The sequence below is a fragment of the Pleurodeles waltl genome, chromosome 7 (assembly GCF_031143425.1).
Source record: "Pleurodeles waltl isolate 20211129_DDA chromosome 7, aPleWal1.hap1.20221129, whole genome shotgun sequence".
Classification (NCBI taxonomy): domain Eukaryota; kingdom Metazoa; phylum Chordata; class Amphibia; order Caudata; family Salamandridae; genus Pleurodeles; species Pleurodeles waltl.
The window spans coordinates 1,056,826,714-1,056,843,351 of record NC_090446.1 but is presented as its reverse complement, the minus strand read 5'-3'; the positions used below and the strand labels follow the sequence as shown (position 1 = coordinate 1,056,843,351).

At 41.4% G+C, this 16,638-nt stretch overlaps 1 protein-coding gene across 1 annotated transcript in view; it reads right to left on the bottom strand.

Moving 5' to 3' along the window:
- Positions 1 to 1,302: 1,302 nt before the first annotated feature.
- The window catches only part of C7H17orf75 (chromosome 7 C17orf75 homolog), a 181,184-nt gene continuing 165,848 nt past the window's right edge, over positions 1,303 to 16,638 (bottom strand). The window contains exon 10 of the mRNA XM_069199950.1: positions 1,303 to 7,723. Within this exon, the coding sequence (XP_069056051.1) occupies positions 7,502 to 7,723 (222 nt within the window). The 3' untranslated portion in view covers positions 1,303 to 7,501. The remainder of the gene's footprint in view (positions 7,724 to 16,638) is intronic.

Here is a 16,638-nt window from a genome sequence, read left to right as displayed (position 1 = left end):
TATGGCTGCAGCCAATTTGGAATCAGTGCGAAATAAAAATGGTCCTTCCAGGACAAAACCTAACACTACTGCAGAGGGAAATCCATTTGTTTAACTCCTTTCTTTAATCGCATGTTTAAAAGTGGTCAAAATGAAGACAGTGTGATACATAATTTGAAACAGACACAAAGTAACACTTCATTAGGTCGCGCAAGTATAGTATATTTCTTATGGCTTAAAGCAAATTCATTTGTTGGTTGCATAGTCCTTTAAAAATTCTTGCTCGCTAGTGGTCAGTTCTGCCTTTTTCTCCCCCTTTTTCTGTTTCAGAGCAGTGACCAACTACTGTATTATTCCACTTTGTTTTTTTTCTGTTGCAGTGACGGACTATTTTTGTTATTTCTTTCGTGCTCCCCTGTCACTGTGGATGTTTTAGGCTGGTAGGTGCCTGCATTTTATTGCAGCATTCTGTTCCTCCCATGTCGCCGACATTTGTTTTGGCTTTATTCCAGTGCTGTCCTCGTTAACCTCTGGCTCCTAAAATAAGCTTATTTTACAAAAGAAACATCCAGTCATGTAGCTCATTGCTCAGGAAAGCCAAAATATGCCCTTTCTGGTGGGAAGTAGCTAAACCTAGAAGTCATGATGTGAAGTTTGCTTAGCCTCACACTCAGAGCATTGCTTATTGGGGCTATAATCTTCTTGGGCTGCTCTGCTCATTGAAATCGAGGCAAGAATGCTTGCAAGGTTTTTCATTCTGTTAACATTTTCCAGCCTCATTTTCCAATTTCTGTTCAGGCGTTTACACAACATGAGGTAGTGCAGTAATCTTCTCGTCTCTCCTCAAGGGCTTGTGATTTCTGATGTCAGTAGCCACCAGTAACCACCAAAAAATGGCAGGAAAAGATAAAATTATGAGACAGGGTTGACCAATTTATGTGGCAAGAAAAGTCCTGTTACTCAAGAAAATGTGAGATATATTGCATAGTATGGCCATGTGTATAAAGTATTTGTAAGATCCCAACACAAGTACCTTGTTAATAGAACAGAATTGCTAAGGGATCTGCTAAATTCTTTCCGTTTTACCTCAACCATACTGAGGAATTTTTCTACAGAATATGTATTTTGGGGATATTGATTGTTACGATACTGAAGATATGAGTTTGCTTTATAAAAATAAAAAATAAAAACCTGCGGATCAGCAACATTCAATAATATTGCAGTAAATTCAAGAACCGAACTGCTGCACAGGTTCCCCAAAAATAATAAATTGTTGCTAAGCGTTTACACGATCTACTAGGATAAATCAATGCACAGAGTCCCTTTTTAAGTTATTTTTTTAAAAAAAATTTATTTATCTATTTTGAATGCAACCCTGCGTGCGGCAGAAGCCACAACAACACAAATGTTCAATTGACATGCTTAGATGGAGAGTGAGAGGAATAGTTTTCACCACCACAACAAGTTTAGGAGAACAAATATACATTATTTGCACAACGAGACATGAATTAATAATCAAACAGAAAACATGTAGCAGAAGCCCATAGAGATAGCAAGACGCACAGTACATATTACACTTTTATTCGCACACACTTCAAAAAACACATTTGCATTAGGAAAACACAGCAGCATAGTAACACTCAATTGTACATGAAGTTCTGAGCACATTTACGTTCACGCAGTTTAAAATACAGCTTGTTGTGCAAAAGTTTAATCTACACTTAAAAGAAAATATGAAAATGTTTTTTAAAATACACTGAACAGTGCACATAAAAAGCAACGCAAACAAACTAAAGGTATGTTGTTTCAATAATCTTTCAAAGTAAATGTCACTCTTTAAAACAGATTTAAAAGCAAATTGTATTGTACATTACATAGTCCCACGTGGTGTACCGCACTTTTAAGGGGCTACCACTGGTTTTGAAATGGTCCCAAAAACACAGGCATTTTAAGCCTTATTCCTAGATGAAATGCTGGATCATCTGGTTCAAGTAAATCTCAAATAAACATGAGAAAATGGGATTGGTTGGATTTACAAGCATGGGAAATGCTACCATCATAGGGCCTGACTTTGGGGGGCAGGGTACTTCATTGCAAGCGTGATGGAGTAGCCTGTCCCCCAAATTGTGGGTCCACCCTCCACAGAAGGGCGGACTTTAGGTTCTCGTAAGACTGGGTCCCCTTTAGCACCGTCAACAGAAAATTTCCTCCAACGGAGTAGGAGCCATCAAGACGATATTACACCACCTGCTCTATTTAGGTTGGATGGTGTAATGTTTTTCTTCCTCTCCGTGACTGCCAGGAAAGCCTCTTGGTCCCGATGAGGGTCTAAAAAATAACAAATAATGGTCTGCATACCCTGAGAGAAAACTCCTTGGGGGGGGAGGGAGAGAGGCATTAGTTTTTTGTTTTTCTGAAACAAATTCCCACTTTGGAGGTTTGCTTCAGCAAAACCAAAACTTCTGTTTGTTAAACCATAAATCAGGCTCATAATCCCCAAACTGAAAGCTTAATATAATGAGCAGAATGAGGATGTTCTTTAGGTAAATAACTAGCTGGCAACCATGGAAAATGCAAAGGGTGTTTTAGTGTAAAGGAGCAAAATATCACATTTTACAGCATTTTTTCCCCGTCTGTGGGAAAACAAATTAGACATTGCTTGTGCTTTATTGCCATCCAGCTATGTTTGCGCTATACAATTACCATCATATACATAAATACTAAATACATACATTATATCCACAGCAGTGATGCTTCCCTTAGAGTATTAATATGCTTTTTTATTAGCAAACAAGTATTCTCCCAATGGCCACAAAGCTAACACCATGCATGCCACTGAACTGCAAATACCTCAAGAAACTCTTTAAAAAGATTATGTCAGTTCAAAGTGACCCTGACATTACACATGAAATTGCTCCCATAATTTGCACCGAATTCTCCCAAAATCAAGGCAAAAACAAACGCATTCCAGTAATACGAGGCATCAAACATACCCCACACTAGCCTCAAAACTGCACTAACACAAGGCATAAAAGTATCCTAAAAGCCATTATTTATAAATAAAAAAAATGGTCACTAACCTACCAACATAGAACAGAGAAAAGCCGAACATAAGCCATTTCACAAGTCATTATTTCTTCCATTGGAGCCATGAAACTACTTCGGTACGAATCATTACCTTGTGAAAAGGAACCACCTCTCATAACCATGAATACATTCTACAAAAAATCCATGCAAGTCAATAAGCTCCATTATTCAAAGAATAAAATGGCCTCGTTCAACTAATACCATCACAGGAATAACTGAACGATAAGAATATTCTAGGTTGGTTGAAATTGAAGCCAAGAAATGGTACGAAATTCACAAGCCTGAATTAGTTAACACATGTGGGATGGAATTGAATAACACGATTGTGGCATAAAGGCCAGAATACATCCCTAATGAAGGACACACATGGACGTATACGCATTACGCACATATGGACACTGCAAAATTCATTAATTGCATTCAGTTAGAGCACCAAATGTCACTCACACGTCATGACCAATAAAATTGCATCAAAACTCAAAATATACTGACGTAACTAGGTTGTCCCACATAAGACCCAAAACTGCAAACAAACATCCCATGAAATTACCAGTCTATGTGCCATGAATGTGCCACCACATATTATCAACTGGGAAATTGTTTATTGAGCCAGAAAAGTGAACTGACACTAAACAATAAAGGGCAACTTCAAAACAAACCATAGAGTTTTCAAATTACGTAAGTCATTAAATAACGTTCGCATGTCATGATTTTGATCCCACACATCATAACAATTTTCCTAGATAAAGCAAAATTGAATTTCCCCACTCAAAGCACAAAATAGCACAGCTATTGTGATGTTAAATGAAACAAAGCAAACAAGATATGAATTTGCCATCAAAAACCCATTCAAATTACTCTTATGAACCATTTTACTGCCTTCACTTTAACGATGTAAAATTCAATAACAAAACCCGCACATTGTTATTTTAAAGAGAGAAAAGTAAAGTCAAGTGGCCAAATGATCATATCCAGATATGCATATACAATTGATAGCTGCTCCACCAAACTCATAACTAAATAGGAAGGCAGGAAATACATGGGCTTGAAAAAAGTCCGTGGGAAAAGTAGCCCACTGTGGATACATATTCTAAAAGCAACCTGTCTAGAACATTTACACAGGGTGCAATAGTCTACCATTTAGGGAATGTTCTGTAATCTGTTTTGTTTCAAGGGGATGTTCTGTGATTTCATGTTTGGAGGGTTCCTTTCTGGCTGGGATGGTAATGGAAGCAGGCTGTTATTGAGCAACTGGGTTCCTGGATTGTTTCTGTTCTACAATCAAGCTTTGGAACACTACTACTGCCCCTCGTGTTTTTTTAACAGCGTTTCAGACATCTGGTATGTTGTTGCTGAAAATGAGTTATAGGTGTTGTTTTTCTGTACTGTTTCTGAACACTGGAAAACATCTGACAGCATAGAACTGATTATGCTCAAGCTGGTCCTAAACTAATACATGCAATCTGTTTCTGAGCCACTGCGCCCTGTAAATTCCACTCATTAATTAATTCTAAAACGCAAAGCAAGCAGTTTCAACTTCCATATACAGGCCAAAGATAAGTACAGCCTATTAGGATGGAGAAGTTGGACGCTCTGAAAGATGTCAGATAAAGGAAAGATCCACTCCATGTTAAAAGATAAGTTTAATAGAACTGGTCCAGACACCACACAAAAACTGAAGGAAAGAATAGCTGTGGCCTTACTGAACTGAAAGCTACACAACCTAGCTGCTCCATCAAGCCTGCCTTAACCTTTCCAACCGGTTGCCATGATCAGACTCCATAACAGCACTTGCTTTTCTAACACCGAGCAGGAAATGGAAGTCTGATATCCATAGGATAGCGAATGGATTCTAGTAAAAATAAGACATTCATGGTGAAAATCTTATACTTATTTTATAAATGTTTGCTAATTTTGTGACTGGATCCTTCGAATGGATTCCCAGTCAGCTTCAACTAAAAGTCTATATAAAAGAAGGGGCTTGATACCTTAATATTAGAGTACCTGGTTATAATTTCTTGATATGCAATTTAACTGAACTTAATACTATTTAGACACCACCATCTACTTGGGAATATCAGCTCTTTAACTAGAACTTCCTCCTCTGTCATCTCTCTAATGTTTCCCTGTTTTCCCCCATTTCCGTCTATATTCACTTATACTTTGCACTCAAGATGTAGAGATTAGTTCATATGGAACTGCTTGTAAAAGCTTACTACATTAACATGGTTAATTAATCTATAAAAATCATTTTTCCTTATAGGTTATCTGCAGCTAATATGTGCATGCCAACAGCCAATATAATATTTAAAAATAGCTCGCTTTCAGAAACCGGTGAAGATAAACTTCACAGGCAAAGATTGAGGGGTTCAGGCAACACACCAGATCAGAAGATTAGTGTCTCACCGTAAGGGTGCAAATGGCACCCTTTACTCATGCCTTTAATTTGAGAAATAGTTTGTGGCAGGGTATCACACACTGCGCAAACATATCTAATGTAAACACTCAAATACTGGTGCTCACTGTAGCAACAACAGAAATAAAAGGTGAAATATGGGCTTTAAACCTCACCGTCTTAAAGCAGTTTTGAATCCCCATTTGCAGAAGTTCGTAAACTCTTTTTTCAAATCCTGAAGAATATTATATCAACATCAAATTACATATGTGGCTTATTCATGTCAGTATATATTTCTTGGACAAAGACTAAACTGGCATTACCCGCACTCTCAAATTCACTTGTCCCAGTGCAGTTGACTTCCGAAAACAAGGCAGTAACTAGGAAAATGAAAGTCTGATTTAAGAAAAAGGAAACTGCTTTCTGAAAAATCATATTTCTCATTTCCCCTTTCTTGACAGGAAGAAATATACTGTAAATAATGCTTTATGTCTCTAAGCACAGTAACAAGAGAAAACTTATAACCTCAAAGAAATGAAACATTATGGCAGTGTTTGCTAAGGATGTCAGATGCCATTGCAAAAAAGCATATTAAACGCACCTTAATATGGAACCTGAAAAAAAGAACAAGGTTTGATCGCCAACATTAGGGTTTGTCTTGAAGAGCAAAAGTAACCAAACCAATTAAATATTATACTACTATGGATATTTTTCCTTGGAAGATATATCGTTTTCAGAAGGTGATGCCCTCATGCTTTCTTTTGTAATGTATTACTGCCCGGGCTAACTTGTTTGCAGTGATCAACCTACCATAAGTTATGATGCCCTAAAAAGAAAAGGCAAGTTGAAAATGTTGCATTTCTTTACTGAGGTTTGAGAACCTGACAAAGTAGCTTACAGCTTTAAACAAATATGATTTTGAAATCTAAATTGGTCAATATTTCAACTCATTACGATACCACTTGTAAGTTCTGGGCAGCCATGTGGTTAGACCACTTCCAATTCTAATTTGAAAAAGCCTTGTCTACTTGTGAGACTTTGTAAGTTATGTGTGTATAACTATGAAAAAAGTATGGAAGAACATATTAGCTCGGAAGGTATTTGTTTCCAGAAGAAGGATACAGGTGAGATAACTGGTCTCCAAGAAATATTGATTGCATGATCCCAGCTACTACTGCAAAGCTAGCGTTTTAGGAGTCCACGTCTCTAGGCAATTACTATTGGATCACATATCTTCTTCCCTCAACTACTAAAGACCTCAGGACAATTTACAAGACATAAAAACACCCACCATCAAGGGCGGGTTAAGATTTATGGTTCTGCCTCAAATTTGCAAACAATGACACTATAGGTCAACAATTTACCTGCTAATCACATACATATGCAAGTAAAACACCAAAAAACAAGATTTGTGGTGCATCATTAAGATGATAGTTTCTTACAGGTGCAGAACAAAAAGTGGTCAAAAACATATTTTGATGAAAGCCTAGCTCTCTCTACCAAAAGTTGAGCATGCCTTAGCTTAAGAAGCAGATCGTAAAGGAGGCTTAGAACTCCACACTCTCGTAGTAGTTTCGGGAACGGGTGAATAATAAAATAAAAGTAAGAAAAACAAGTATATTCTGTTTAGGAACCCTCCCAACTATTGTTTCAATTTAGCAGTATAAGATAAATGAAACAAAATATACATTCATGTTTTAGTCAATTTAAACTGCAAAGTAATTGATCTCTAGTAGTTCTCCTACATGTACAGAAAGTGTGCCCCATCATATCATTAACTTATGCAAACCTTTGTTTTGGGAGAGAACAGAAAAAGAAGTGATATCGATGTTTAAGTGCTTAATAACAATGGCTTTTTTCATATAAAGTCAACAAACGAGTCACCCGAATCCTTTCAAACCTGTGCAACGTTAAAGGTAAATAAATGTCCATACATGGTGGCATGCCTACCACAAATATCTTCATATACCGATCAGTTTTTGTTACTTTCACAATGAGAAAATATTCTCATGCACTGTTATTTGCCATAAAAACACTTGCTTAGGTAACTGGAGTCAAGGCTGCCACTTCATACATAAACTCCTCAAGAACAGTCACAACATTTCTGGCCTCTGGCATGCCTTCATGCTCAACTTTTACATTCTTCAGAAGCACGTCTCCATTGCCACAGTTTTTCAGAAACATGTAACACTTGAACAGTGAATAGTGGCTCGTTTCCGCCTGACGAATGAATCGCTTTAGGTTGTTCATGTCTTGAATGGCCTACAAAAGAAGTCAATTATTCAAGCATTAACTAGCACATAAGTGATAAAAGCATCAAAAAAGGAATTTGGTTAATACTATGCAAGTACAAAATAAGTCAAATATCTAGCATTAACTAGTACAAAAATGTTAAAGCATCAAAAGAGGAATTTGGTGAATGCTCTGCAAGTATATGGAAAGTATTTCAGTAAGAACAGAAAATGGTAGTGCTCCACACAGATGTTAGCAATTTAATATAAGGAAAATGTCACTTACCCAGTGTACATCTGTTCGTGGCATTAGTCGCTGCAGATTCACATGTTGTGCATAGTCCGCCGTCTGGTGTTGGGTCGGAGTGTTACAAGTTGTTTTTCTTCGAAGAAGTCTTTTCGAGTCACGAGACCGAGGTACTCCTCCTCCTTTGTTCCATTGCGCATGGGCGTCGACTCCATGTTAGATTGTTTTCCCCGCAGAGGGTGAGGTAGGAGTTGTGTATGTTAGTAATAGTGCCCATGCAATGGAATGAATAAGTATGTAATATAATTACAAATGTACAAATGTTGAAGATAACTTCCAAACGGCTACAGGCTCCCGGGGAGGCACATGTGAATCTGCAGCGACTAATGCCACGAACAGATGTACACTGGGTAAGTGACATTTTCCGTTCGGTGGCATGTGTAGCTGCAGATACACATGTTGTGCATAGACTAGTAAGCAGTTATCTCCCCAAAAGCGGTGGCTCAGCCTGTAGGAGTGGAAGTAGTCTGAAATAAAGTTCTTAGTACGGCTTGATCTACTGTGGCTTGTTGTGCGGATAGCACGTCTACACAGTAGTGCTTAGTAAATGTGTGAGGCGTAGACCATGTGGCTGCCTTACATATCTCGTTCATTGGAATGTTTCCTAGGAAGGCCATGGTAGCGCCTTTCTTTCTGGTTGAATGTGCCCTTGGTGTAATGGGCAGCTCTCTCTTTGCTTTGAGGTAGCAGGTTTGGATGCACTTAACTATCCATCTGGCTATACCCTGTTTTGATATTGGGTTTCCTGTATGAGGTTTTTGAAATGCAATAAACAGTTGTTTTGTTTTCCTAATTTCTTTTGTTCTGTCAATGTAGTACATTAATGCTCTTCTGATGTCTAATGTATGTAGTGCCCATTCAGCTACTGAGTCTGGCTGTGGGAAGAACACTGGTAGTTCTACCGTTTGATTTAAGTGGAACGGTGAAATAACTTTTGGTAAAAATTTAGGATTGGTTCTTAGGACTACCTTATTTTTGTGTATTTGAATAAAAGGTTCTTGTATAGTAAACGCCTGAATTTCACTTACTCTTCTTAGCGATGTGATGGCAATGAGAAATGCAACCTTCCACGTTAAGAATTGCATTTCGCAAGAGTGCATGGGTTCAAAAGGTGGGCCCATGAGTCTTGTTAAGACGATGTTGAGGTTCCTTGGTGGTATAATTCTTTTTAGGCCTTCCATAAACGCTTTAATGACAGGTATCCTAAATAGTGAAGTTGAATGGGTAATCTGCAGGTATGCAGATATTGCTGCGAGGTGTATTTTTATGGAAGAGAAGGCTAGATTTGATTTCTGTAAATGTAGTAAGTATCCCACTACATCCTTTGGAGATGCATGTAATGGTTGAACTTGCTTATTATGGCAGTAGCAAACAAATCTTTTCCATTTGCTTGCGTAGCAGTGTCTAGTGGATGGTCTTCTAGCTTGTTTTATGACTTCCATACATTCTTGGGTGAGGTTTAAATGTCCGAATTCTAGGATCTCAGCAGCCAGATTGCTAGATTCAGCGATGCTGGGTTTGGATGCCTGATCTGTTGTTTGTGTTGTGTTAACAGATCTGGCCTGTTGGGTAACTTGACATGGGGTACTACTGACAGGTCTAGTAGTGTTGTGTACCAAGGTTGTCTTGCCCATGTTGGTGCTATTAGTATGAGTTTGAGTTTGTTTTGACTCAATTTGTTTACTAGATATGGAAGGAGAGGGAGAGGGGGAAAAGCGTACGCAAATATCCCTGACCAGTTCATCCATAGAGCATTGCCTTGAGACTGCCTGTGTGGGTACCTGGATGAGAAGTTTTGGCATTTTGCGTTCTCTTTTGTTGCAAATAGGTCTATTTGAGGTGTTCCCCAAATCTTGAAGTAAGTGTTTAGAATTTGGGGGTGAACCTCCCATTCGTGGACCTGTTGGTGATCTCGAGAGAGATTGTCTGCTAGTTGATTTTGGATCCCTGGAATAAATTGTGCTATTAGGCGAATGTGGTTGTGAATTGCCCATTGCCATATCTTTTGTGCCAGGAGGCACAGCTGTGTCGAGTGTGTTCCCCCTTGTTTGTTTAGATAATACATTGTTGTCATGTTGTCTGTTTTGACAAGAATGTATTTGTGGGTTATGATGGGTTGAAATGCTTTCAACGCTAGGAATACTGCTAACAATTCGAGGTGATTTATATGCAGCTTTGTTTGATGTACGTCCCATTGTCCTTGGATGGTGTGTTGACTGAGGTGTGCTCCCCACCCTGTCATGGAAGCATCTGTTGTTATCACGTATTGTGGCACTGGGTCTTGGAAAGGCCGCCCTTTGTTTAAATTTATACTGTTCCACCATAGAAGCGAGATGTATGTTTGGCGGTCTATCAACACCAGATCTAGAAGGTGACCCTGTGCATGTGACCATTGTGATGCTAGGCACTGTTGTAAGGGCCTCATGTGCAATCTTGCGTTTGGGACAATGGCTATGCATGAGGACATCATGCCTAGGAGTTTTAATACCATCTTTGCCTGTATCTTTTGTGTTGGATACATGGCTTGTATAACCTTGTGAAAATTTTGAACCCTTTGTGGACTTGGAGTGGCTATTCCCTTTGTTGTGTTGATTGTTGCTCCTAAGTATTGCTGTGTTTTGCACGGCAGAATGTGATATTTTGTATAGATGATGGAGAAACCGAGTTTGTAGAGGGTTTGTATGACATAATCCGTGTGGTGTGAACACTTTGTTAGGGAGTTGGTCTTGATTAGCCAATCGTCTAGGTACGGGAATACGTGTATTTGCTGCCTTCTGATGTGTGCAGCTACTACTGCCAGGCATTTTGTAAATACTCTTGGTGCGGTTGTTATACCGAACGGCAACACTTTGAATTGGTAATGTATTCCTTTGAATACGAACCTTAGGTATTTCCTGTGCGAGGGATGTATCGGTATGTGGAAATACGCGTCCTTTAGATCTAAGGTTGTCATGTAGTCTTGTTGCTTTAGCAGTGGTAACACGTCTTGTAGCGTGACCATGTGAAAGTGGTCTGATTTGATGTAGGTGTTTAGTGTTCTGAGATCTAGGATTGGTCTCAGTGTTTTGTCCTTTTTTGGTATTAGAAAGTACAGTGAGTAAACTCCCGTGTTTTTTTTGTGTACATGGTACCAATTCTATTGCGTCCTTTTGCAGTAATGCTTGAACTTCCAGTTCTAGAAGGTCTAGATGTTGTTTTGACATATTCTTTGTTTTTGGTGGGACATCTGGAGGGAGTTGGAGAAATTCTATGCAATAACCATGTCGGATAATTGCTAAGACCCAAGTGTCTGTTGTTATCTCCTCCCAAGATTTGTAAAACTGACTTAGTCTTCCCCCCACTGGTGTTGTGTGAAGGGGTTGAGTGACTTGTGAGTCACTGTTTGGTTGGAGGGGGTTTTTGGACTTTGAAATTTTCCCCGGTTTCTAGGGAATTGTCCTCCTCTGTACTGGCCCCGAAAGCCTCCCCTTTGGTACTGTCCCTGGTATGTAGACGGTGTTGATTGTGAGGTGCTGGCTTGTGTGGCTTGACCCCGAAACCACCCTCTGAAGGTTGTTTTGCGGAAGGTGCCGAAAGTGCCTCTGCCCTGCGGGGAATAGAGTGCGCCCATGGCCTTGGCTGTGTCAGTGTCCTTTTTCAATTTCTCAATTGCCGTGTCGACTTCGGGTCCAAACAATTGTTGTTCATTGAACGGCATATTGAGCACCGCTTGCTGTATTTCTGGTTTAAAGCCAGATGTGCGCAACCATGCGTGCCTTCTTATGGTTACTGCAGTATTTATTGTTCTTGCAGCTGTGTCCGCTGCGTCCATAGAGGAGCGTATTTGGTTATTGGAGGTGTTTTGTCCCTCCTCAACCACTTGTTTTGCCCGTTTTTGAAATTTCTTGGGTAGATGCTCGATGAGATGCTGCATCTCGTCCCAATGGGCTCTATCATATCGCGCTAGGAGCGCCTGAGAGTTGGCGATGCGCCACTGGTTTGCAGCTTGTACTGCAAACCTTTTCCCAGCTGCGTCAAACTTGCGGCTCTCCTTATCCGGAGGTGGTGCCTCGCCTGATGTGTGCGAGTTGGCTCTCTTGCGAGCTGCCCCTACCACGACTGAATCTGGTGGCAGCTGTGAGGTGATAAAAGTAGGGTCCGTGGGCGGTGCTTTATATTTTTTCTCCACCCTTGCAGTTATAGCTCTACTCTTGACAGGTTCTTTGAAGATCTGCTTTGCGTGCCTTAGCATTCCTGGAAGCATAGGCAGGCTTTGGTAGGTGCTATGGGTGGTAGAGAGGGTTTTGAAAAGGAAGTCATCCTCGACAGGTTCTGCGTGTAACGACACGTTATGGAACTCTGCTGCCCTAGCTACCACCTGTGCATACGCTGTGCTGTCCTCAGGTGGTGAGGGCTTGGTAGGGTACGACTCAGGACTATTGTCTGATACTGGGGCGTCGTATAGGTCCCAAGCGTCTTGGTCATCTTGGCTCATGGTGGTATGAGCCGGTGAATGTGACGGAGTCTGTGCCGGTGATATATGAGTTACAGGTGGAGGAGAGGGTGGCGGGGTTACCTTTTTAACCACTTTTGTTTGTGGTGTTTGTTCCTGTGTTTGGAACTCGAGTCTCCTTTTTCTCCTGATTGGGGGAAGGGTGCTGATTTTCCCTGTCCCACTTTGTATGAAGATCCGCTTTTGTGTGTGGTCCACGTCAGTGGTCTGCAACTCTTCCTCAAATCTGTGTTTGCGCATTTGAGAGGACAGTGATTGTTCCTCTGAATACGAGCTGGCAGTCGGTTCGGTTGCCGGTCGTTTTGGCACCGAAACTGTGTCTTTGCTTGTTTTCGGCTCCGAGGAGAATGTCCTCTTTTTCGGAGTCGAGCCTTCTCGGCGTCGATCATCCTCGGTGCCGCAGTATCTGCGTCGAGCAGCTTCGGTTCCGCTGTCTCGGCGTCGATCTTTTTCGGCAGCACTGTCTCGGTCCCGAGATTGCTGCGTGCCTGTGTCTCGACCCGAGTCGGACGATCTCGGCACCGGTTCGGCCTTTTTCGGTGCCGATGGACGGTCACCTACTTTATGGGTTGAGCCATGGCCTGTTGGCAGTGGCGTCCCCTGGGCCTTGTCTGTTTTCTTGTGTGGTGCTTGCTTCGACGTCTTACTCACAGTTTCTTCGACGTCGAATTCTTCCGAGTCCGATTCATGAATGGAGAAGGCTTCCTCTTCTTCTCCTTGTTCCTCGAACCCTCGTTGTCCTGTCGGCGTGCCGGCCATCTGCAATCTTCTGGCTCGCCGGTCACGGAGCGTTTTTCGGGACCAAAACGCACGACAGGCCTCACACGTCTCTTCCCTGTGCTCGGGCGACAGGCACAAGTTACAGACCAAATGTTGGTCTGTATATGGATATTTATTGTGGCATTTAGGACAGAATCGGAACGGTGTCCGTTCCATCAGTGTCGATGTTACACGCGGTCGGGCCGACCAGACCCCGACGGGGGATCGAAATTACCCCGAAGGGCTACCGGAGCTCTTCACGATTCGGTGTCGATTCTATTCTAACCCGATACCGAACTAAACAATACCGACGTAGTTTTCCGAAGTTATGACTATCTTTCCGTCCCGAAACCCGGAGCGAAAAGGAACACATTCGAACCCGATGGCGGAAAAAAAACAATCTAACATGGAGTCGACGCCCATGCGCAATGGAACAAAGGAGGAGGAGTCCCTCGGTCTCGTGACTCGAAAAGACTTCTTCGAAGAAAAACAACTTGTAACACTCCGACCCAACACCAGACGGTGGACTATGCACAACATGTGTATCTGCAGCTACACATGCCACCGAACATAAAATTTCTACATTCGTCAAAGGTTTTAACCCGGTGTAGATGGTAGGTGATATCCTGGAGAATGTATGCATATATGTAACAGACAAAGTCAAATCACTAAGAGCACCTATTTATCTGTCACATGATGGCTTCAAGTGTGTCAGACAAACAATTTCCCCTACACCTCTCTACACCCCCCCTCCCAGGAAACACCTTCTAGCAGGAATAGTGGAAAACTGCCTATGAAAGGATGGGGAGCTTGCATTGCTAAACGAACCTCAAAAATTCGAATAGTATGGAATGGGACAAAAGAATGAAGGCAGATTCTATGGTAATGGAAAACCACTTTCAACTATGGTAGAATACCTCCCAAATACCCCATTAAACAAGCGATAGCATAGGGAGCAAGACCTAGAATTAGCTATTTTAATGAGATTGTTTAGTCTATATCAGTGGTTCCCAACCTGTGGTCCGGGGACCGCTGGAGGTCCGCAAAGCCTCCTCAGGGGGTCCGCGGCTGCTTGGAAAATTAAATAATATTAACAGATTAGGTCCACAGCTTTCAGTAATGACTCACTGGGGGGGGTCCCCAGAATCCAACAATAATTCAGTGGGGATCCCCGGATTCCAGTAATGATAACGTGGGAGTCCACAGAAGTCAAAAGGTTGGGAGACACTGGTCTATGTACTTTAATTGAAAATGGACAAAGTTCAACTCTGAGCATGGAAGGTGTCAGGGATTGCAATGCAAAGTGTAAAACAGCACCCTCTTTCCATTTAATAGTCAATAAAATAACACAAAGGAATACAGTAAACATTAAGAAAAATGGATGCATTTCAATGAGGAGGAGTAACCTGTCCATCTTTCTGACCTGTATCGTACCTTTGTTAGAAGGGTGTGGCTAATAAAATTCTCACGGTCATGTTACATTCTAAAAGCGACAACTAAGTTGCACCAGCATATCTGGACTAAGAAAAGAAAAGAAAATAGATAATTCTGGGCTATTGCCCACAAAAATGCCTTGTCAACATCCAAACTAGGCAACAGTACCAAAAGCGAGATTGTGTCTACTCAAATCAAGATATTGTTGACAAAAGTGGATAAACATTCCGATCCTTGAGACAATGTAGCAAATAAGCCCAGTTGTGAATGTATTCATTGGTATAGACTGAAGGGCATATTTATAAAAAAGTAGCATAGGGCAGCGCCACAAGTCTTTTTGCTGTGCTGACCTATGCCAATTTGAAAGGGAAGGAATGTACCGTATTTACGAGAATCAGAGCATTCCTGTCCTTTCAGCCGGCGCACAATTTGGTGCCTATCCCCAACACAGGCACCCTTGCACGATGGCACAAGGGCGTCTCTGTTGTTGGCAGGATTGTTTTGGTACAGGAAGGGACACTTCCTGCACAGAAACAATCCATGGAGGCTTTTTCCTCTTTCAATGTGTGCTGCAGAATGGCGCACGTATAGAAAGAGGAACAAAACGAGGAGAAATAAAGATATTTCTTCTTCTTACATCTCCCTCGGGGCGGTGTATGGTTTTGATGCATTCCCAGGTTTACACATTGTTGTAAATTTGGGAATATGTCAAAAGCCATGGGTGTTGTGTGGGAAAACCCACAGCAACACCCATGCGACACCCCCTGGCGCAGTGTAAGGCAACACAGCAAATTGCGCTGCATTCCCTCACACCACATGAACGAGACCATGAAAAACCATGCAAAGTGGCTTTGCGTGGCCTTGTTGATATGGTCTGCACTCTGCGCCACCGAAGGGTCAAAAAAGAGTGACACACCAGTTGTACAAGGGGCTTGTAAATATGCCCCCTGAGATAATACTTTCTAACTGAGAAACCATTCCTGATCTTCTGTGCCCGCTTGTTGATTCTGGATAACTGGTACACATACTGCTTTCTGGTAGACAATTCTAGCTTTAGGCGACTGCCATTGTCTTAAGACTCCAATGTGATGGCCCTTGATCTCACCCCATTTTATTTGTTCAGACAGCATAGTTGTTTATTTGGATCATTACAATGTTGCTGTTCTAGTGCAAGTGAAGAACCTTAGATCTAGATGTAATCAGGCAGGACACCAGATGGTGGCAAAACATGACCAAGACTGTCTAAATACTACTGCTACCTTAAATGCGTGTGTTCCAATTTTTGACTGTTTCCAGAGGCAACATCCTCTAGAAATGCCACCTAAACCCACCTAACCTGGTGAGCCTGGACCTACAGAAAGAAGAGCAACTATCATTCATTAGTGAGGTGGATGTCCTCCTCCATTCTTTTTTTGCCAATAATCTATGAGCTGCTCACAATTGATAATGTGTCCATTAAGCAGCTTGCACATGTAGTGTTGCGGTATACATATTTGGTCACATCAATATCCAAATATCATGCCACAAGTTTGAATAAAATAATTTCCTGAGAGACCCCGCCAGCCCTTGAACCACTAAACATTGGCTTTTTCTTACGAGTTATGTTTATACAAAACCTCTCCATTCAGTCTCTGCACCTTAAAGGAACACTTATCACTCATCAAATGGCCCCCCTTCCACCACTTTACATTTGACAGACCAGCATAAGGGATTGTTTGACTCACCTCGTACTTATAATTCAACAGTTCAGTTTACCCACAGTCAACAGACAAGGAATGGTCATTCAAGCAGCTCTGGTTTTAGTTCAGGAACCCTATTTGTATATGGCACACTGCCCTGATCTGTGCTAGAGGCCACATTTAACTGGGTGCAGACTTAGTTAATTCACCCTATTACAGGTAACATGCTGCCTCAAGGGCAGCCGTATCTTCAGTGTAGGCAACGTATTAGTTAA